General features: G+C 55.6%; 1 protein-coding gene across 5 annotated transcripts in view; it reads right to left on the minus strand.

Moving 5' to 3' along the window:
• RGS3 (regulator of G protein signaling 3) overlaps positions 1–21,756 on the minus strand; it is a 77,818-nt gene that overhangs the window by 25,475 nt on the left and 30,587 nt on the right. For all 5 annotated transcript variants that reach the window (XM_074556113.1, XM_074556114.1, XM_074556115.1 and 2 more), the window contains 3 exons: positions 20,178–20,289; positions 13,853–13,893; positions 1,329–1,451 (listed from right to left, as the gene is read on the minus strand). In XM_074556113.1, the coding sequence (XP_074412214.1) occupies positions 1,329–1,451; positions 13,853–13,893; positions 20,178–20,289 (276 nt within the window). The remainder of the gene's footprint in view (positions 1–1,328; positions 1,452–13,852; positions 13,894–20,177; positions 20,290–21,756) is intronic.

The following is a 21,756-nucleotide window of genomic DNA, read 5'->3' on the forward strand; positions in this document are numbered from 1 at the left end:
GGGACAGGGACCCACAGGGGGACAGCCACCGCCCTGGGCCGGCAGGGGACAGGCACCCACACGGGGACAGCCACCCGCCCCCCCGGCAGGGGACGGCCACCAACACGGTGATACCCACACGGGGACAGCCTCCACACGGTGACAGGGCCCACACGGGGACAGCCACCAACACAAGGACAGGCACCCGCCCTGGGCCAGCAGGGGACAGGCATCCACTCGGGGACAGCCACCCACCCACACAGAGACAGGGCCCACAAGGGAACTGCCACCCACATGGGGACAGGGACCCCCACAGGGACAGCCACCCACACAGGGACAGGCACACACATGGGGACAGGGCCCACAAGGGGACAGGCACCCACCCACATGGGGACTGGCACCCACACGGGGCAGGAACATGGGCCAGAAGCTGCTCCACCACCCTGCCCAAGCCAAGGGAGGGATCCGGGCGTTTTACCCCCAAAATCCCCATCTGCAGCACTTAAAGCTCCTCAAACACCCCACACAGGGGTTTCTCCTCTCTCAGGGCAGTGTCACCCTCCAGGGGTTTCTCCTCTCCCACAGCAGTGCCACTCTCCAGCAATCCAAACCCAGCCCCCAGGACACAACAGGACCCAGCAGAGAGTGCCACTGTCCCACACAGCTCCGTGGGGCAGCCCCAGAGGAAGTGGTTTAGGGTGTTCACTGCACCCACAGAGGGCAGGCAGAGCCTCAGAGCCCTGCTCACACACATTTCTGCGCCAGAGCTGCTGAGACAGCGCTCCCGGGCCAGGCTGGAGCTCCTCAGTGTGGGGAAAGTGCTGGGGCTGCCTTGCTGGGCATGAAAAACAGCACTGCCCAAACAAGCCCTCTGTGCTTTGAGCACATCTGTGGGGTCAGAATCAAACACCTGAGCCCACCCAAGGGCACAGAAGGGGCAAATCTCTGCCCCACTACTCCCATCATCACCTCAGCCTTTTAATCAGCACCCAGAGATCCTAGCTTGAACCTCTCCCTCTGCTCTCCATCCTGCCCCAGAGGCAGGCTCTCAGAGCAGGCTGGCCACGGGGTTGTGGAGCCTCAGCTGTCCAAATATCCAAATGCAGATGCTGGGAGGTGTCAGTCCAGCCTGCCTCAGCTCCAGCCAGCAGATGCAAATGCAGCCACTGCTCCCCAGGCAGGGCAGGAAGCTGCAGACACAGCAGTGCCTGAACACAAACTCCCTGCTCACCTGGCAAACAAAGAGCCTCCTGCACACCCTCCTGGCAGGAGCATCCCTGACAAAGCCCCCCAGAGGCAGAGCCCGCCGTGCTCCAGGCAGGAATCCCCAGCTCCCGTGGCTCTCTTACCTTGCTCTCCGTAGGAGCCGCTGCCGGATGTTGCTGCTTGGTGATGTTCTCAGCCAGACACCAGCAGATCCTCTTCTTCTGCTCCTGGGAGTAAGCCTCCAAACTTAATAAGCACTCCGACTTCTGACGTAAAGGAAACACAGGCAGGGAGAAGGTCATTAGCTGTGTGTCACAGGCCCTGCAAACTCCTCTGTCCCCACACAGCACAGCAGAGCAGGGGACAGCCCTCAGCCCTGTCCTGCACCCTGGGCACAGGAGAGGCAAAGGCACTGGAGATCAGCTCCCTCCAGGGACAAGGAGAGTGCTGCAGGGGAGCTTCCATGGGGAGGGGAGCAGCACAGGCAGAGCACAGGCAGTCCTGCACCCTGTGCCACTGCAGGGGAAACCGAGGGTGGAAATTGCTCTTTGCCATATGCAAACATTAATGAGGCACCAGAGCATGAACTGGTGAGAATGAGAGCCTTTGGGCTGGGTGGGGCCGGGAGGAAGAGCTCAGGGAAGCTCCAGAGCAGCCTCACTGTCCTGCTGCTCACTGAACACCAGGATAAATCTGGGGATAAACTTCAGAGCAGCCCCCATCCTATTCCTCGTTTAACATCAGGATGAATTTGGGGATAAACCCCAGAATGGGGATTTCCTCCCCATTCTGCTCCTCAGTGAACACCAGGATTAATCTGGGGATAAACTCCAGAGCAGCCTCCCCATCCTGCTCCTCACTGAACACCAGGGTGAATTTGGGGATAAACCCCAGCCTCCCTGTCCTGTTCCTCACTTAACATCGGGATGAATCTGGGGATAAACTCCACAGCAGCCTCCCCATCCTGTTCCTCAACACCAGGATGAATTTGGGGATAAACTCCAGCCTCCCTGTCCTGTTCCTCACTTTACATCAGGATGAATTTGGGGATAAACTCCAGAGCAGCTTCCCTATCCTGCTCCTCACTGAACACCAGGACCAGAATTTAGGGATAAACTTCACAGCAGCCTCCCCATCCTGCTCCTCACTGAACACCAGGATGAATCTGGGGGTAAACTCCAGCCTCCCTGTCCTGTTCCTCACCAGGATGAATGTGGGGATGAAGCTCCAGCTCTGGTCACACACTGTCTGTTAGCAACATGCAGCAAGGAAGGAATTAAGAGAAATGATGTGAAGTCATCCCAGCTGAGCCCACCTCCTCTTGTGCCCTTCCCTGCACACACCTTCTGGTCCTCCTGGACAGGTTTTCTTTGGGTCAAATCTCACTGACTTAAGGAACTTTCTGACCAAGTCCCCTCAGCAGCTGTGTCCCAGCCCTTCAACTGCTTATCTCTCATGCTAAAAATTAAGCATTATAACATCTGCTGCCTGCTGGGATTTTGCACGTTTCACTTTATAAAGGGTCCAGAAATGCCCAAGGTTGGATCATCTCCTTAAGTGGCCAGAGGGGAAAAGAAAAAAAAATCAAAGCACAACTTTAGGGCAGACTGCAAGTAAAGGAAAAAGAGTCGTTCACTGAGGGCCATAAAAAAGACCTTTTCTTTCCCCCAGAATTTCCTTCCAGAAGGGCAGGTCCCCAGTAGCTGGTTTTTCCCAGAAAGGTCAGAGAGAACCTGCAGCTTTGTGACTCCAGAGACATAACACAGCCAGAAGGGGAAATGCTCTTTAGTCACACCATTTAAATCAGTGTTTGCATTGGATGGGAATTCATTCATGTTCCATCCAAAATCCCCTGAAGTGGTAAATAAACCAAGCTCCCACATCACCTCCTGGGAAAGAGGGCTCTGGCTCAGTCCTTTGCCCCTGCAAGGAGACTTCCATGAAGGAGAAAGTTTGAGCTTTCTTATGCCTGGACATCCTCACACTTATTCCTACAGGTTTTAACACTGAAAATTCCTTCTCAGGCTTCCTGAGCACAATCAGAATAAGCAGAGGTTTGGGATTCAGGGACGGGAAGTGGTGGGGCTCCCCCTTGCCCCCAGATCCTGGGTGGCAGTGATGCTCAGAGCATCCCTGGAGTGTCACGGTGAGTTTTTCCCATCCTGGATGTCCCAGTCTGTCCCAGTCTCACACCAGCAGGTCACCAGGCTGCACCACTGTGACACCCACTCATCCCTAGGAATCATTCCCACTTTAGAGGGGAGGATGGGCACCCTTTACTGGGATGGAATCCAGGCTGGCACTTCCCTGCCCCACACCTGTGATGAGAAGAGAACAAAGCAGGAGCTCAGCAGAACCCCAAAGCTGCGAGGAGCTGTGAGGAGCCCACCCTGATGCTGGAATTGCTGCACACTCCCAGCCTGCCAAGCTCCTGTGGCTCCCCTGCAGCCAGGCTCAAAGCAGCTCCAAGGACATCTCTGTGCCCTGGCTGTGACAGACACAGAGCTCACCTAGCCCAGCCCTGAGCCCCTCCCTGATTCAATTACAGCCCATCTCTTTGATTGAATTTAGCACTCAGCCACGCTCAGCTCCTGCAGGCTGCTGAGAGCAAAGTGTCCCCTGCTCCTTCTGCTCCCCCTGAACTGCTGCAGGCTCCCCAACCTCAGCCACCCAGGAGTGGCACAGCCAGGAGAGCACAATTCCCTCTGCTCCAGAGCTCAGGGAAGGGCAGCCAGCCCAAAGTGTGTGCCAGGTATTGTGGGCAAGACTGAGGAGGGACATGAACAGCCAAAATTGCATTTATCCAACATAAATGCACCACAGTGATATTTAACCTCTCCAATGTGCATTCCCCAAGGAGAGAGCTCTGGTTTTCCCTCTCCCATTAACCTGCTCTCCCAAAAACTTTCACCTGGACTGAGGAAAGCCCAACCTGCATGGGCTGAGCACCCACAGCTGCCTCCAAACCCAGGCAAATCCCTTTGGGATGCAGCCAGGTGAAGGGTTGGGTGTTATTTGGGATAAAACTCGTGTTCCTGGAGCCTGGTCCAGGCTGGGTGCTGAGCTGCCCACCCAGGGGAGGCTGGGGAGGGCTCAGGGAGCTGTGTCTGCACACGCTGCCCTGCGAGCTGGGAACGGCCTCCCCTGATTGTTTTCCTTCAGGGAGGCTGCTGCTGGCCTGCCAATATTTACAGAGAGAAAACAGGGTTTGATCTCCAGGGCTGGGAAAGGAGGATGCAGATGGTGTGAAGGGGGCCTTTGCCACCAGATAAAGGCAGCGACTGGAGTGGCTGCCAGTGGCTTTCTGCCTGCCTTCTCACAGTGACAAACATGTTATTGCAGGTGCTGTGTGCTCAGGGCAGTCCCAGCACCCCACACTGCCCAAGGGAGAGCAGCAGAACACAGCAGGTACAGCAGAGAATGGCCCAAGCCAGCACCAGCCCCAGCCAGGCCCTGCCACAGCCAAGGATGCTCTGCAGGAAAAGTTCCTCCTGCTCCATGGGAACAGCTCCCCCCAGGCTGAGACCCAACCCCACAGCAGCCAGGGACAGGTCTGGCCATGCAGAGCTCCTGCCTTGCCCAGCAGACAGCACACAAGGAGCTCTCAGAAAATGGCAGCATCACAGGAGGAGCCCCCAGACCCTACAAACTGAGCCCCTGACTGCAGACACCCCTCTGTGCAGGCCCAGCACACACTGGGGCTCTGTGTGACACTGCAAAGCTGAGACAGCAGAGGAATGAGGAGCCAGACTCAGTCTGACACCTCTGGTGCCCTGAGCTCAGTGCCCAGCAGAGCCCAGGGCTGTTCTCTCACCACTGTCTGTCCTGGCTGAGTGAGTGACACATTCCCAGGCTGGGAGGGAGGGGACATGTCACACATTCACAGATTGATTTGAGGTGCAAGGGGCCCTAAAGGCCATCCAGTGCCACCCCTGTGCCATGGCAGGGACACCTCCCACTGTCCCAGGCTGCTCCCGGCCCTGCCCATCCTGGCCTTGGGCACTGCCAGGGATCCAGGGGCAGCCCCAGCTGCTCTGGACAATTCCTCCCACAGATGCAGGGATGCTCTGGTGCTCCTTCCCCAGGCTCTGTCCCCAGGCTGGTGGCAGGGTGCTTTGGGGACAGGCTCCCAGCCCAGCCCTGCCCTCCAAGGCTCAGGGTTGGGTCCTGGCCAAGGGCAGCAGAGATCCCAGAGGGGAAGTACCTCGGAAACTGCTCCAGACGACAATGGCTCCAAATCACAGAGCAAACCTTCCCAGGGAGAAACAGCCAGCCCTGGGAATATCCTGTGCACAAAACAGGGCACTGCTGCCTGCTGACTTCATGCTCCACCAACCAAGGGCTGCTGAGAAAGTTCTGTTTGCTCCCTGCTGGGGGAGTGGGGGGGACCAGGGCTCTTCCTGTGCATTTTGGACTGCTGGGCACACTGGTGAGGCCCAAAAACCAAACCCTGGCACTAACAGCAGGGGCCCTGCTAGAGCTGGGATGCCCAAAAGGTGCCAGGGGTGCTGCAGGAGAGGATGTGCATGGAGATAACACTGGCAGGACACAGCAGTCCCTGCAGTCTCAGCAGCCTCTCCATGCATCTCATGCTCTGGGTCTTGTTTTTGGGAGCACAGATGGTGGCACGGCCTGGGGGATGCCCAGAGGGTGTGGATGCCACATCCCTGGAAGTGTCCAAGGCCAGGCTGGACAGGACCCCAAACAACCTGACCCAGGGAGAGGCATCCTGGCCATGGCAGGGCTGGAACAAGATGGGCTCTAAGGTCCAACTCAAACCATTCTGCTATTCTGGGGTTCTCTGTTAAACCTCCAGGAGGAAAATCAACCTGGAGAACCTTTTCCACCCCCTGTGGAGCAGCCAGTGAGGACACAGGGCTGTTTTCCAGGCCAGGTAGCTGTGTTTAGGTGGTTCATCAGGTAAAAGCCCTCCCAGGAACCCCTGAGAGGAGCCAGGCACGGAGCTCCCACTGCAAACACAGCAGAGAGCAGGGCCAGCACCTTCCTGCTCTGCAGACATCCTTTCATCTCTGAGCTGAGTGGCCCCAGCAGCACCAAGCTCATCCACCCAGGGCCAGCACAGCCCCAGAGCTTCCCCAGAGCTTTCCCTGCCTCTTCCCTGGCACAGCCCCATGGGCAGAGATCTCCAGCCTCAGTGCAAACAGCCCAGGGCCCTCTGGAATCCTCACCCCGTGCTGTCTGGGCCTTTTTAATATCTCTCTAGCACTGTAAATGCACCATATCTACTCTTCTTTTTGCCAACTGCTGGGAAATGACCCCAAAATTAAAGTGGGGGGAGAAAACGAATGATTTTTGGTTATCTCAACACTCAGGGTCAGGCTGAGCTGTGTGAAGATGCACAAAACCAGGAGAGCAGAGTGTCCCTGTTTATGAGCTCCTCCAGCTGGGACAGGAGCACTCCCTGCTCTGCTGAAGAGCCCTGAGCTGGGAGCTGGCAGTGCCCAGGAGCTGGCAGTGCCCAGCCTCTGGGTTGTGCCAGCCTGGGGTTTCTGCCACTGGTGTCACCCAACATCTGACCCAGGGAAAGCCCCCAGGCCAAGAGGTGAAGCCCAGGGTCTGTCTGCACAGAGCAGCAGCCTGGGCCCAGCTCCAGAGCCACTGCCATGGGTGTCCCAGCTCCAGAGCCACTGCCTTGGGTGTCCCAGCTCCAGGGACATCCCAGGAGACAGCAGGGCCAGGGGGACATTGCACTGGGGCTGCCATGGGATGCTGGGTTGGGCACTTCTGGAACACCTCAGCATCTGGGGCCATCTGCACATGGGCTCATGTCACAGCATCCCCCAGAGGGGCTTCTCCACAGGCTAGCATTGCTCTGAATTTGTCTCCCTGCAGCTGCAGCTGGGACTGCTCAGCACCACCCAGACAAATGCAGGGGCTGGGACCTGAGGGCCTTTGGAGGGGGAAATGGAAAGCTCAGTTCAGGAATGAGTTAAGCTGCTGCTGTGGGTGTGGCATGGCACAGGGACTCAGTGTCCAGCTCTCAGGGGTGACTCAAGCCTTGGGGAATCTCTCCAGCATCCCAGAAAGGAGCCATGGAGAAAACAAAGGCAGTGCCAGAGGGCAGGAAAGGATTTTTCATTGGGCAACATCTCCTGGCCACCAGCAGCAGAATGGAGCAAAGGGAGTCCCCCTTTCCCTGAACAGGATGGGAACAGAGGTGCCCAGTTCTGTTCTCTCACAATATTCAAAAGGGGTGAGAGCCAGGAGTCTCCAGGCTGCCTCTGCCCTGGGACTGATCCCAGCCCTGCCTGCAGTGCCTCCCTCACAGCCCAGGGGATCCTTCCCCTGTGCAGGACAAACCCATCACACAAATTACAGCCACAAACCTGACAAGCACCTTCTCCTGTCCTCTTGTGAATGAGAGGAAACTGAGATACAATTCCAGCAGAGCACACAGCCCATTTCCCACACAAAGGCTCATCTCCACTCCCTTCTCACTGAACAAATTCCCCTCAGCTGTACACTTGGGCACATAGCTTTGATGTCACCCCCAGCCCTGCCCTTTTGCCCTCTCCCTGTCACCAAACCATCTGCCCAAGTGCTCTCTAGGTCTGCTAAGATAGTGCCCAAAATGCTCCTTGCAAACTCTGCTGATGATATGTCCAGAACAGCCAGCTCCAAATTACCCAGGAGTTTAAAATCTGCCAGAGTGTCCCTGAGGCTCGTCCTTGGTGCCATCAGTAAATTGCTTTTCCCAGCATTCAGATTTGCTGTTTGGGGACAGAACCTGGGCTCTCCCTGGCTCCTCCCTTTGGGCCAATGCCACATCCCAAAGGGCGCCCAGTGAGCAGGGAACACCTTGAGACAGGAACGCTGCTGTGTAATGAGCTGGGCCATGGGTGGAGAGAGGCACAGTACACAGGCTACAGCATTCTGTGATCCATTTGTCCAAAGCATCCCCTGGGCACAGCTGAGGGTGGGAACAGGAGCAGGGATGTGCCCACACAGAGCCAGGCTGCCAGAGCAGCTGCCCCTGGATCCCTGGCAGTGTCCAAGCCTGTCCAGCGAGTGCCATCCCTGGCCATGGCAGGGCTGGGACAAAATGATCTTTAAAGTCCCTCCCAAGCCAAACCAGTGTGGGATTCTCTGATGGCCAAGGTGAGGGACAGTGGCATTTCACTGGCACTTGTCCAGAGGCTCTCCCATGCAGGATGGGCATGTCCAAGGCAAAGCCAGCCCAGGCACAGTCACAGCATCAATTTGCTCAGCTCTGAACGAGTGCTCACCACAGCAGCACAAGGATTTGCTGCTGGAAGGTTTTTCTGTTTCCCAAGACAAACTCCTCTGTCTGCAGATGAAAACTTCTAGAGGAAAAAGAAAAGATCAAACTTGGCAGTGCTTTTCAAAGGAAAAACTTACTGAGCTGTTTGGTTTTAAGTCGATTTGGTCTGAATGTGTTGGGCTGGAATCAAACACTTGTAACAATGCATTAAACCCCTGACCTGCAGTTTCCTCTCAGCAGGATATTTCCGGAGCAGGGAAGGGTGTGAATGCAGCCCTGGAGCACACTCACAGCTCCACACAGCTCCCTCTGAGGCTGCCCATTCCCAGCAGGCAGCAAACATTCCCTGCTGACAGCTTGTACACATCCCATGAGGTGTGTGTGTCCTGCAGGGAGTGGGGAATGGGGAAAATGCAGACAAACTCCCACACCCCAAATCTTGTGGGATGCAGAAATGTGGGTCCACACTGAATCACAGAAATTCTAGGTTGGAAGAGACCTTTAAGATCATCAAGTCCAACCCATGTTCTAACACCTCAACTAGATCATGTCACCAAGTGCCACATCCAGTCCCAGAAACCCAGACTGGTTTGGGTTGGAAAGGACCTTAAAGCTCATCCCATCCCACCCCCTGCCATGGCAGGGACACCTCCCACTGTCCCAGGTTGTTCCAAGCCCTGTCCAACACTTGGGCACTGCCAGGGATGCAGGGGCAGCCACAGCTGCTCTGGGCACCCTGTGCCACCTATTGCAATGCTCAAATCAGGATTTAAAATCCCAAAAGGAAAGATGGCCCAGGCAGGGTCTCAGTGCACTGCCAGGAGTTTTTAACATATCAGCTGGCAAACATAAAAAACAGAGGAGCTGTAATGGCCATAAACTGAAACACCAGGAGTTCCACCCAACATGAGGAAGAACATTTCTCCACGAGGGTGGCAGAGCCCTGGAACAGCTGCCCAGGGAGGGTGTGGGGTGTCCCTCTTTGGAGACACCTGGACACCTTCCTGTGCCACCTGCTCCAGGTGCCCCTGCCTTGGCTCTTCTGGGACTCTGTGATCCCAGGTACACACTCAGGCATTCCTGAGATGTAAAGGCGCCACCTTCACCTCCAAAATCCTGGCTCATGTCTGTGCTGGGGCTATCACAGCCACCAGAAGGAACAAAACCCCCACAGGGGACAATCCCATTTTACAATTCATTCTAATGCCATTCTACATTCAGCCTTTCCAGGATGCCAAGTGCCCCTCTAGAACCGGGTCCATGTTCACTCAGGATCTCCAAACCCTACAGTTCTCACCTTGCAGAGGCTGAAAAACAAACACCCTTCTGCTGGAACCCACAGCAGGCTCTGCAGCTCCTGCTTAGCTCTGCCTGCAAACAGCCACACTGCCCAGGGTTCCAACTGTGTGCAGTGATTTATTACACACAATTAGACAGGATGAACAGCAGTATCTTTTTTTGTGACACTTCCTGAAGGTTGGAATTTTCTCTCTTGTTTATAATAAATTAAGGAACTCACAGGTATTAGAACATACTTTCGTTTTGTAATGTGTCAGATCCAAATGCAAATCTGTGACCTTATGGGTCAGAACATTACTCAGAAACCCTCAAGATGAGCAATAGCAGGAGGCTGCAGCTCAAGGCTTCAGCAGAGAGCTCTTCCTGCAGCAAAGGCAGTGGCAGCCTGGCCCCGTGGGCTCCTCTCAGCTCTCAGCAGCACTAAACACATTAGTGTTCATTGCAGATGATTTGTGGGCAACAAACAGCAGCTCAAGAGCTTCCTCCGACCTCCCAGCCCATCACAGCAGCACAATGGATGTGTCTGCCCAGCCCAGGGCGACAGGAGCCCAGCTGAGAGTGGCCACAAACCCCCCTGGGCCACCAGCAGCAGGGACAGAGCCAGGAGAGGCTCAGGGCACACAGAGCCAGGGATGGAGCAGGTCACGATGGGGAGAGACCCCTGAGGGTGACACGGGGCCAAAATGCCATGAGAGCTCACACATCCTGCCCCTATCCATCCTCATCCCTTCCAGCTGCCACGGGCTGGGCAGCCAGGCAGTCCTGACCCCCCTCAGGAACCTGAACATGTCCCCAGGGCACAGCCAGCCCCTCTCAAAGGGCAATCCCTGTCCCCAGGGCACAGCCAGCCCCTCTCAAAGGGCAATCCCTGTCCCCAGGGCACAGCCAGCCCCTCAGGGCAATCCCTGTCCCCAGGGCACAGCCAGCCCCTCTCAAAGGCAATCCCTGTCCCCAGGGCACAGCCAGCCCCTCTCAAAGGGAATCCCTGTCCCCAGGGCACAGCCAGCCCCTCTCCAGGGCAATCCCTGTCCCCAGGGCATAGCCAGCCCCTCAGGGGAGCCCATCCTTGCAGAGCCCATCCTTGCAGAGGCTGTTCCCACAGCCAGGAAGGAGGCTGAGCTTTTCAGCAGGGCAAAAGAAGGTGCCAGAAGCAGAGTGTGGCACCCACTGGACACCAGAGCTGCCAGGTGCTGGGGAGAGCTGCACTGAGATGACCCAACGACTGCTGCAAGTGCCACTTCCCAGTGCCCAGCCCCAGCCCTCATCTGAGAGCAGGCCCACTGCAAAAATCACCTTATCACACAAACCCAGCCTCCCACGAGGCCAGAGAGGGACCCACAGCCTCCCCAGTGACCCCTGCAGTGTTTCTGTGAGAGCCAGCCTGCAGGGACACCTCTGAGGGGACTGTCCCCTCCCAGCCTCCTGGTGACACCCCACAGGCCTGTAAGCAAAGATCTGCTCCCAAAATGTGAATGCCAAAAAGAAAAGAGAGATAACCTGAAGGAGATGTTCCTGTTGTCTTCCCTGCAGGAATCAGATGTTTGAATGCTCCCAGGCTGGCTCCCAGAACATCCCATCCCTTCTGAAGAGCCCATCTCTCCACATGGGACCAAGGGCACAGCCCCTGTGCTGCACATCTGGGGGGTTCCTGCTCTCCTGCCCCATCCCCAGCCCTGCAGCCCTGTCCCCCCTCCCTGTGGCTCCTGGGGAGGTGACCTGCAGGTCACAGGTCACTGCTTCCCAGAAGAGACGTCTGAGAGAAGTGTGCTGGGAGAGCCCCATGCTGCCCTGGCTCACTGCTGACTCACAGGCACATCCCCACCTTGTTCCCCTTTCAAACCCCAATTTCCCACTGCTGGGTACCCACAGCTGGCAGGTTCCTGTCCCCTCTACCTTGGAGCCAGCTGAGGACAGAGCAGCAGCCTTGTGTTGGGAAGGATGAAAGTCTGACAAGAAAGTCTCACAGATGCTTAGCAGAAAGATTTTTAAATGGAGAATCTGAAGAAGGAATAGAGATGGAAGCAAATTTTGATATAGAAGAAAAGAATTGCTGAGCCAGTCTTACTGGATAACCAAGGAGGCAAAGGGTGTGTTAACAAAGTGTGTTAACACAACCTAACAAAGGTGTGTGTTAGTTAGAAGGGGTTTTTATGGCTTAGAGCAAAGGATGAACCCATCCCAAACAAGAAGATGTTTTTACCAAGCAGAAAGAGAGCTCAGGCAAACAAGGCAGCAAAGTTGCAAGTAGAAAAAAAGTCTCAGAATTTTTCACTGCAAAAAAACTGAAAAACAACTTCTAGCTTAAACTGCAATGTACTAACTTTTAGTGATTGGAGAACAGTGACATGAATATGGTAATGACAGTAGTTATGATAGGCTATAGGTAATAGTTAAGGTATAGATTGGTTCTACTGTATTAAGATGCTCAGCAAAGAAAAGTCTAGAATGCACTGTAACCAAAACCAAAGGGTCTCCAGGCCTGCCTGCAGCTGGAGCTGACAGCTGTGGGCACAGCTCTGTCACCCACCCTGGACTGCTGTAACCTCTTGGATACAATAAACTGCATTTTGGATACAATAAACTGCATTTTGGAGAGCTCCTGGAGTTCCACATCTCTCATTTCAGCTCTTACAGCCATGGGGATGGGAGGGAAGGGTGGCACAGGGCACACCCTGCTTGGCCAGGTGCTGTCCCCAAGCCAGGGCTGCCCAGTGTCACCTCAGAGCTGGGCTGGCAGTGCAGGGGGGATCACCCAGCCCTGGGGTCCAGCACGTGGCAGAGCTGCTGGGAAGCTCCACTGCCCTTGTGAGTGCCCCAAAGCAGCCCAGGAGGAGCAGCCAGGGTTTGCAGAGTCCCACAGCGTGGCCAGTCCAGAACTGTTGAAATCCATGGGGGAACAGGAGGTGGGAAAGCAAAAACCTCATATTTTCTACCCAACTGCTCCACTCCAGCCACAGCAATGCCAGGGATCTCCATCAGCAGAGCTCTCACAGCAAATTAGGCCCCTCAGAAGAAAGCCCAGCCCTTCATTACAGCCTGACAAAGACACTCTTCACATCTCAGGATCTCATGAAACACAGCCAGCTCTGTTTTGGTCACTTCTACTTAGGGGCACTGAGCTTCCAAACCAAACATCAGACTCTGAGTGCATTTTTCCAAGTGCCTGAGAAATACTGGAGAGGCTCATCCAAGCACCCAGCCCAGCCTGGCTGAGTCACAGCGCAGCTGTCCCCAGCCCAGGGTGACATTGCCTGGGACACACAGTGAGCAAAGCCAGGGGAGGCTCAGCCCCTGCCACAGAGCACACAGCAGACAAGGAAGGAAGGAACAGGAGAGGAGTGCAGGATTCTGCAGTGAGTCGTGCCCTGGCCCAGCTCCAGCCTCTCAAGGTGAACAACTTCCACCCTGAGCATTAGCACCCAGCCCTCACAATGGCTCATTATTGCACAGGGCTGCTCAGCAGTGTTTGCCTTTCTCCTCTGTGCCCTGGGGAGCTTTCCCAGACCCACCTTCCCGCCTCAGAGAGTGCAAGGCCTTGAAAGCAGGAACACAGCAAAGTCACTGCGAAAGCAAAAAAACCCCAAGGCCTTCAATGGTTAGGGAGGTGCAGTGAGAACCAACTCTGCAGGGTCCTTGACTTGACAAAAGGGACTGTGCCACAGTCTGGGTGACTCCAAAGCTGCTTAGAGCACTCAGCCACATGTGGGTTTACAGCTGTGATTTTGCTTTCACACTGGGCTTCCTTATTTTATTTGAGGGCTCCAAACCTGGATGTTTGAATACAAGAAAAGCAAGGTGCCTAAAAATAATGACAAAACACTTGGCAAGGAAAACTGCCCCCAGGGGTAAGAATCCTAAGAGAAAACAAAAGTGAGATGTCTCAAGGAAGATCCACAGGGAGAAGGGGAAAAGAAACCTGTCCTAGTGCTACCCAAGCTCCTTTTAGCAGCTTCTTATTCACATATTCTACAGCCATTGCATTTATTTTCCAGGCTTCTGGCAAATTCATTTAAAGAGAAGTTAAAATTAATTTTTTCAGTGTCTTTGCCCCAGAAAAAGGATCAGAGCTGTCAGGACCTGCCCAGCTCTCACTGGAAGGTTAAAGTGGAAATCAGCAGCACTCACCTCCGCCAGGTAAAGGATGCAGAACTTGCGATCTTCTGAACCTGCAGGGAAGAGAAACCGGGGTCAGGGTGAAGCTGCAGCTGCATTTCTGCAAGAGGAGCCACTGGCAGAGGAACTGGCTGAGAGACAGCCCTGAATGAGTGTTTGTTGTTGTCCCCAGTACCAGGCTGTGAGCTGGGTGATGTATGTGGCATCTGCAGGGCTGGGCACGGCGGGGCCCTGCAGGGACTCAGTGCCCTGGCAGGGATCCTCCCGAGGTTCCTCCTTTGGAAAGGGTTTGCTGCATTCAGAGGCACTGCAGGCCCTGCTGCCCAGCCTGCCTTGGCACCTGCAGCCTGTCGGAGCATCCCAGGGGCTGCACAGGACCTGCAGCACCCACAGAGCCATCCTGGGAATCAGGGATGGGTGTCTCCATCCTATCCCTGGGGGCACTTTGCTCCCAGGAGGACTCACAGAGAAACTCCTGGTCCTGCATCTCATTCCCAGCTTCTTGCCCCAAGTCCTGGCTGCTCCTGGTGGTCCTGGTGGTCCTGCTGTCTGTCCCAGCCTCCTCCCTGCCTCTGCAAAGGGATGGAGCGAAATCCCAGAGCAATGGGAAGCAGCAGGACGGGGCAGGGGCAGGAGCTCATCCTGCTCCTTTGGGCTGAGGACAAACTGCCCAGCATGGGGACACCAAGGAGACCCAGCCAGGGAACTTCCACAGCTTTGTGCAAGGAGATGGTGCTGGGGACAACACAATCACCAACTCTGCCATGCAGCTCCTGCTGAATGATGGAGCAGCCCAGAGCAGCTCCTCAGCTGCTGCCAGACACCCCAGGAGATGTGGCTGACCCCAGCTGTGTGCCAGGCTGGTCCCTGCAGGCCCAGCCTTCCCTGCACCCAACCAAAAGGCATTCCTGAGGATCTGCCCTGGCCCTGGTGTGTCCCCAGCCTCGAGGGAAGCCAGCTCCAGGCATACACCAACCCACAGGAGGACATGGAACTGCCCCAGGACAGGGTCACCTCAGCTCTGGAGCAGGACAGCACAGCTCTGGAGCAGAACATCCCATCTCCAGAGCAGGACAGCCCATCTCCAGGGCAGGACATCCCATCTCCAGAGCAGAACATCCCATTTCCAGAACAGGACAGCCCATCTCCAGAGCAGGACATCCCATTTCCAGAACAGGACATCCCATCTCTAGGACAGGACATCCCATCTCCAGAGCAGGACAGCCCATCTCCAGAGCAGAACATCCCATCTCCAGAGCAGGATATCCCATCTCCAGAGCAGAACATCCCTTCTCCAGGAGCTGGCTGGCCCCTTCACAGCCCCTTGGCAGCACTGTGGGGTTGCTGCTTCCCTGACCCTCCTAATGCCATTATCTGTGCCAGGAGCCCAGGGCTGCAGCCTGGCCATGGATGCAGATCCCACTGCCAGGGGTGTCAGCACAAGCTCTGCTTCATTTCAGCAGCCTGAGCTGCTGGATGGGAACAGGCTCTGCACAGGGCTGGAAACACCCTGTTCCCTGGAGGAAAACAATTCTCCTGCTGCAGGCAGCAGCCCAAATGTCCAGATAAGAGCTGTGACCCACCGAGGGACTCAGGTGCCTCTTGAGTCACTCCCTGGGCCACGTGAAACCAGGAAGAACTGGCCTGGAGCTCTTTGCTGGGTGTCTATTCCAGCTGTCCTTTGTGGGGTCACAGCTCTGCCTCCACTGCCAGCTTCAGTCTTAATGCATTTTGCAGGATTTGGGCTGGAAAATCCCTGCAGGGACACCAGGACACTGTGTGACAGTGGCTGCTGGAGCCCAGCACCACTGGGACTGCTGCTGGGGCCCTCTCAGGTGTTCCCAAAATCTTCCCTGTGCTCCCCCAGGGTTGCCCCTCCACATCCTCATTCCCAGGAGGGGAGGGAGCTGGATCCTGGCAGCAGGAGGAGCTGGGCCTGGCTGGGAGCCCATCCCTCACCTCAGCACACAGAGAAACACCCACTGCCCCCATGGCAGTGCCTGAGTGCTCCCAGCCCTCTCCCATCACTCCCAGCAGGACCACCAGCAGCATTTCCCTGTGGAGCCCATTGGACCCCCTCACCCTGTGCTTTTCCTCTCAGAAAAGGCTGCACACCACGAGTCCTGCTGCTCCTGAGCTGGGCCCTGCTCTGCCCTGCCCCAGGACCCCTCCAGGCTGACTGGCACAGCAGGTCACAGCACATCCCAGCTGGGTTTCCTTAGGAGCTTTAACCAGGTTTTCCCTGATGATGTTGTTATAGATACATATTATAATATTGGCTTTTCACAAATATAAAAATGGATTTTATATGAGTAGTGTAAAAGTAACTTTGTTACAAATATATATTTTTAATTTCTTTTGTTAATTAAGCTTAGACATACTAGTGAAATAGCTATACTTGCATTAAACTGCCTTCTTAGATGAGATAACATTCAATAAACATATGAAGAAGACACCTACTACAGATGTGCCAACTATCAGCACTCACCATGGAGTGTCACAGTGTGGACCTAGGCCCAAAAACTAGAAATAATAAAAATAGACCAAAACCACGACCAAAAATACACATACTCTAAAAAAACAGATTCAAGGAGCAGATATGCTAAACAATTCTTAGAATATGTAAACTAATTTAAGGAAAAGTTTACTATGCAAAAGGGTCTGTGAATGTGCAATAGGCTGATGTAATTAAAAGGTATTTAAAGGGTATCCCCAAAGATAACACTTAGGTGCCAAGATGCACCCAGCCCTAATAACCTTTGCCCCATGGTCCTTGTCTCCTATTGTTCTTTATTAAACTTTTTACATTTTCACAGAAGAGTGAACGTGCTTTTCATAGTGTGAGGATCCTCATAAAGAAAGGTCCTGTTGGAGTGTGCCAGCCCAGGGAATGACCCTGCTCCCCTTGGGCCTCTGTGGATTCCTTCTGCAGTAACAGCTGATCCTGACAAGGTGCAAACCCACCAGAATTAAGTTCCCTTTCAAATTCCTCTCCCCTGAGCTGTGAATCCTGGCACCAGCAGCCTCCAGAGCCAGCAGCTGCTGTTCCTGTCCCTCCAGGACTCACTGCCACTCACGGCCCAGCAGAACACACAAAGCAGGGGGCCAGTCTGGGCTAAGGAATGGCTTAAATCCCATTTTCTACCAGCCTTTAGGAAGAACTTCAGTAATGCACTGGCTGCCCATCCCAGCAGCTGGGCTGAGGCAGGGCTGATCCCTGGCAGGGCACAGGGGGAGGCTGGAGGGCAATGGCAGAGCCAGGCAGGGCTGACCTGGGTGCAGATTTCACCACAAACCAGGTTTGCTAGGATTCCTTCCATGTCTTTGGAGGCTCAGGGTGGAGCAGCAGAGCCTGATGTGCCCAGAGCCCAGAAATACACAGGAGAGGCACAGGCTGGCACTGAAGAGGTGGCAGATCCCAGGATGATCCCCAGCTCTGCTCCCCACAGCTCTCGTGACAGCAGCACAGCACATTCCCTCAACCAAAGTCAGGGAAATGCTAAGAAGAAATAAGCAGGAGGAAAAAGCTCACTTGGAGGTATTTCCTTCTCTTCCTGATGTGCTGAGCTGGGGCTGGTTTGCCTTCCAGAGTGACGTGAGCTGAGCCTGTGCCAGGCTGGGCACGAGGCTCAGTGGGAGCTCTGCAGGGACACGTCCCCTGTTCAGCAAAGCCCTGTCCTGCACACCCACACTGTCTGAGCCAGCACAGCAGCTCCTCTCTGCCTCTGCCACTTCCCTGTGCAGCCATGGACAGCACCTGCTGCTCTCAGGATCTGGGGGTGCATGGCTGGTGTTGGGTCAGAAAGATGGGCAAAGAGGGCAGCTGGTGCTGCGGCTGTGCCAGTGCCCTGCTGAGGGCAGGCACCCCGAGCCCAAACCCTCAGCTCTGCTCAGCCAGGCTGGGACTGCACCCAGCAGCCAGGACAAGGTGCTGCCAGGCCCTGGTGTGTGGGATATGCTGCTGGGCACATCCAAACCCAGCTGCAGGAGGGGACAAGCTCATCCCACTGGGGGAGTGTGGCAGGGCAAACCCTGGGTGCTCCTCAGCACTCCAAGGAAGCACAGAAGGCTCATAAACCCCACTGCTGCCCCTTGAGCATCTTGGGGCTGCACAACACAGCAGGATGGGATGTGGAGAAGCCCCTGTTTGCAGGATCCCAGCTGGGGATGGGCTCCCAGAGTGGGGATTAAGGAAAGCTCCTCTCTGTCCCAAAGCTGAGCACACCCATGGGGGGGAACCAGGATCCCGTGTGTGGAAATTCCCACAGTGGCTGCTGAGGAAGCCAGTCCTGTGTCACTGCAGCCAGCTCATCAGCCCGTGCTGGGCTGTAAAGCAGGAAGAGGCAGCATTGTGAGGCAGATCAGACTGATTTGCTTTCGCACAGAGCAGCGAGCGCAGGAACAGGAAACAGCACAATGGCCCTGAGCGCACCGGAGATGTCTCAATTGTTGGAGGCAGCCACACGCCTGTTCCTATTCATGGGCCTCTCAGTCATTCAGGAGAGCGGCAGCAAACCCCTGCCAAGAGGGACAGACAGCTCCCAGCTCCCTCCAGCCGCCTTTGAAGCAGCCCTGCCCCAAGCAGGAGGGTCTGAGCTGCCTGAACAGCAGCTGGGCTGGATTCCCAGTGCACGGGGGATGGCTCAGTGCTGCAGGGACCCCATCTCCTTTGGAGAGCCTTGGGAAGCTATTCCAGACAGGATCCAGCCGAGTTATTATGGCAACAAGGAAAGAAGTGGCAGAAAACTGCCCATGAATCCCCCATGGCCGAGGTGAGGAGGCACAGTCCTGTGCAGAGCCAGGAGCAGCAGCAGGGATGCTGATTTCTCCAAGCAGAGCTATTCCTCAGTCTTTGGGAGCAGCCAGGAGCAGCACACACACAGCCCAGGAGCTGACCAAAAGCACTTTAACGAGGAACAATTTCTTTTGTCCCTTTCTTAGAAATAAGCAGTGCTGAGAACACACTCAACAAAGCCCAGGGAGGCTTCAATGGCTTTTCTCAGTGGCTCGTGGCCGTGGTGCCCCATCTCCCTCCCCCGTGCTTCTGCTCCCACCAAATAGGTCAGGGAATTCATCTGGAAACAGAAACGTTGCTGGAAATGGGAAATAACAAGTGACAGGCAGCCTGTGGTGTCCAGCACTGAGCTCAGAACAACGTGATGCTTGTGGAGAGACACAGCTCATCCATAGGGCTCGTGGCTCAGCTGGGGAAAGTCATGAGAAGCAGCAAAATTCACCCAGAAAAGGATCCCTTTGGAGAAGCAGCCCAGATCTGGATTCATTCCTTTTGGTCAGGGCCATAGGACTGCATAAAGACATTGCTCATCACTTCCAGAGTAATTTGGGGTGGAAGGGGCCTCTCTGGTGGGCTCTGGAGTCCAATCCCTGACCAAGCACCCAGAGCAGGGCACTCAGGAGTCCTGTATGCCTCCAGGACTGGAGATCCCACAGCCTCTCTGGGTCACTCAATATCTGACCAACCTCATGACAGGAAAGTTTCTCCTTCAATTTCATCCTGATTTCCCCTGTCCCAGGGGTCCCAGGGCAGCTGCCTGGGCTGCAGGAGGAGCTGTGGCACACTCAGGTAACTGTACATAAAACAAGCCCATACCCAAAAGCAACCACAGCACACAAGGAACAAGGTGAAACTGGGCCCAGGGCCAACAAGTGGCTCCACCATAGCAAATAGGATGTGGTAGAGAAATTCCCTTATTCCTCTTTAGACCATGAGGAGCTAAAGGCAGTCTTTTGTACAGCCTGAATTAACCCATTTCCAGTCATCCCAGCCCTCTCTGAGCCCTCAGCTGGACACAAAAGGTGTCAGCCAAAGTGCAGGGTGAGGGCAAGGTCCCCAGGCCTGCTCTGAGGGTTTGCTCTTTCCTCCCCAGAGGGGTGAGCAGGGGGATGGATGTGAGCAACAGGGAAACCGTGGGCAGCTCAAGAGAGAAGTAGCAAAGTCAAGGTCATCAGAGCTTGGCCAGCCACGCTTGGAGCCAATCTCTGAACTCCCTCGAGGCACCATGGGGGAAACCTCAAGGCTTCAGTTCCCTTTCCCAGCCTTGGCCAGTCCCTGCTGTCACAGTGTGACACCACTTGGGCAATGCCAGCCCAGATCCTGAGCCATGCACCCAGAAAGGCTGGAAAGGGCCTGGGTGCTCCTGAGGTGTGCCAGGAGATGGAGCTCCCAGGTAAATGCAGCGACAGCAGGGGTGGTGCTGGCACCCAGCAAGGATGACCTGGAAGCACCAGGAGAGCAGGGTGCTGCTGGCCAGAAACATCTGCAGCCAGCAGCCAGAAAACCCCCAAAATGCCTCCAGCTGCTGCTGCAAACACTCACCCTCCTGGAGCTTGACACTGTGCAGGTACAGAGGGTTCCTCAGCACGTTGCAGCGCCCGGGCTCGTCCTCCTTGGTGAAGAGCAGCAGGTCGGAGTAGACAAAGAGAGTCACCTGGAAGCACAGGAGCAGCACAGGAGGAGCTATAGGGAGCTCATCTCTTGGCACTGAGTGTCCTGGAAATGTCCCCTGCCCTGGGGAGAGGCACCAGGGAGCCCAGAGAGCCCTTCCCAAGGGGCTGCTGCACCCAGCGAGCTTTGGATGAGGCTCCCCTCACTTGGCAGCCGCTTCCTGAGGCTGGTGAGTCCTGTGACAGGAGGGATAAACCTGCCTGGCAGTTCCACACCGCACAAACACACCCTCTGCTCCCTCCTGTCACTTCCCACTTACACCAGTCACAAATCACAGCAGGAGGAGGGAAGAAGTTGCCGACTAATCCCAGCACTCTGCAGAAGTTGCAGCCTGAAAGCAAATCTGATCCCTCTGATCGCCCTTGCTGTTCTCAGTGAGAAAGTAAAGTTTGGTTTTTACAAGAGCAGGACCACAGAGAGCAGCTGCAGGGGACAAACCTGACACCTCAAACCACTGTGGGGGTGGACAGGAAACACCACCCAAGAGTCTCCCAGAGCTGTGCTCCAGCAGAGCCTCGGGCGTCCCAGGGGCTGGGGGCTCCTCCAGGCCAGGAACAGTAAATGCTGTCCCTGCATTTACTTGCCTGAGGTCCTCAGTCCAATCAGTTCAGATTAATGGGACCTTGAAAATAAGAATGGGTTTCTCCACTGCCCCAGAGATCCTGGACCCAGAAGCCCCCCAGGGATGAGAGGCTTGGTGTGAGCCTGTCTGGGCTCCAGGAGCTGGGGCACACAGAGAGCCTCAAAGATCACAGAGCCATGGGATCACAGAATGTCCTGAGCTGGAGGGACCCACCAGGATCCCCCAGCCCAGCCCCTGTCCCTGCCCAGCCCCCCCAGCAGCCCCAGCCTGGGCACCCCTGGCAGCGCTGCCCAAAGGCTCCTGGAGCTCTGGCAGCCTCGGGGCCGTGCCCATTCCCTGGGCAGCCTGGGCAGTGCCAGCACCCTCTGGGGGCAGAGCCTTGCCCTGAGCTCCAGCCTGAGCTGCCCTGGCCCAGCCCCAGCCGTGCCCTGGTCACCAGAGATGCCAGGCAGCAGCTGCATGGTGGCACTGGCACAGTGGCACAGTGGGTGCCAGACCTGCTCAGGGTGAGGCACTTGCAGTGCCCCCCAAAACCTCCCACAACAAAGGGAAAGTTTTGCAACACTGAGCCACAGCAAGGAAAGGTTTGTGGTCTTTTAGCAACAGGAGATAACACCCAGAATCCCAGAGAGGTGGGAGGGGGCACAGACAGGTGACTCTGCTCAGCTGACAGCACAGTTTGTGTCTGTGGCTCATGGACACATCCTGAGGAGGACAAGCAGGGTAACAGTTGTCACATGCTGGGCAGTCTCACATCAGGGAACAGCATCTGGCTCCAAATCCAAAACCAAGCCCTTGCCACAAGATTTCTCCTTGCAGTGCAAGTTCATTTTTGTGGGATTCTCAGTAAGTACAAAGCTGCTGGTG

The sequence above is a fragment of the Zonotrichia albicollis genome, chromosome 21, assembly GCF_047830755.1.
Source record: "Zonotrichia albicollis isolate bZonAlb1 chromosome 21, bZonAlb1.hap1, whole genome shotgun sequence".
Taxonomy (NCBI): Eukaryota; Metazoa; Chordata; class Aves; order Passeriformes; family Passerellidae; genus Zonotrichia; species Zonotrichia albicollis.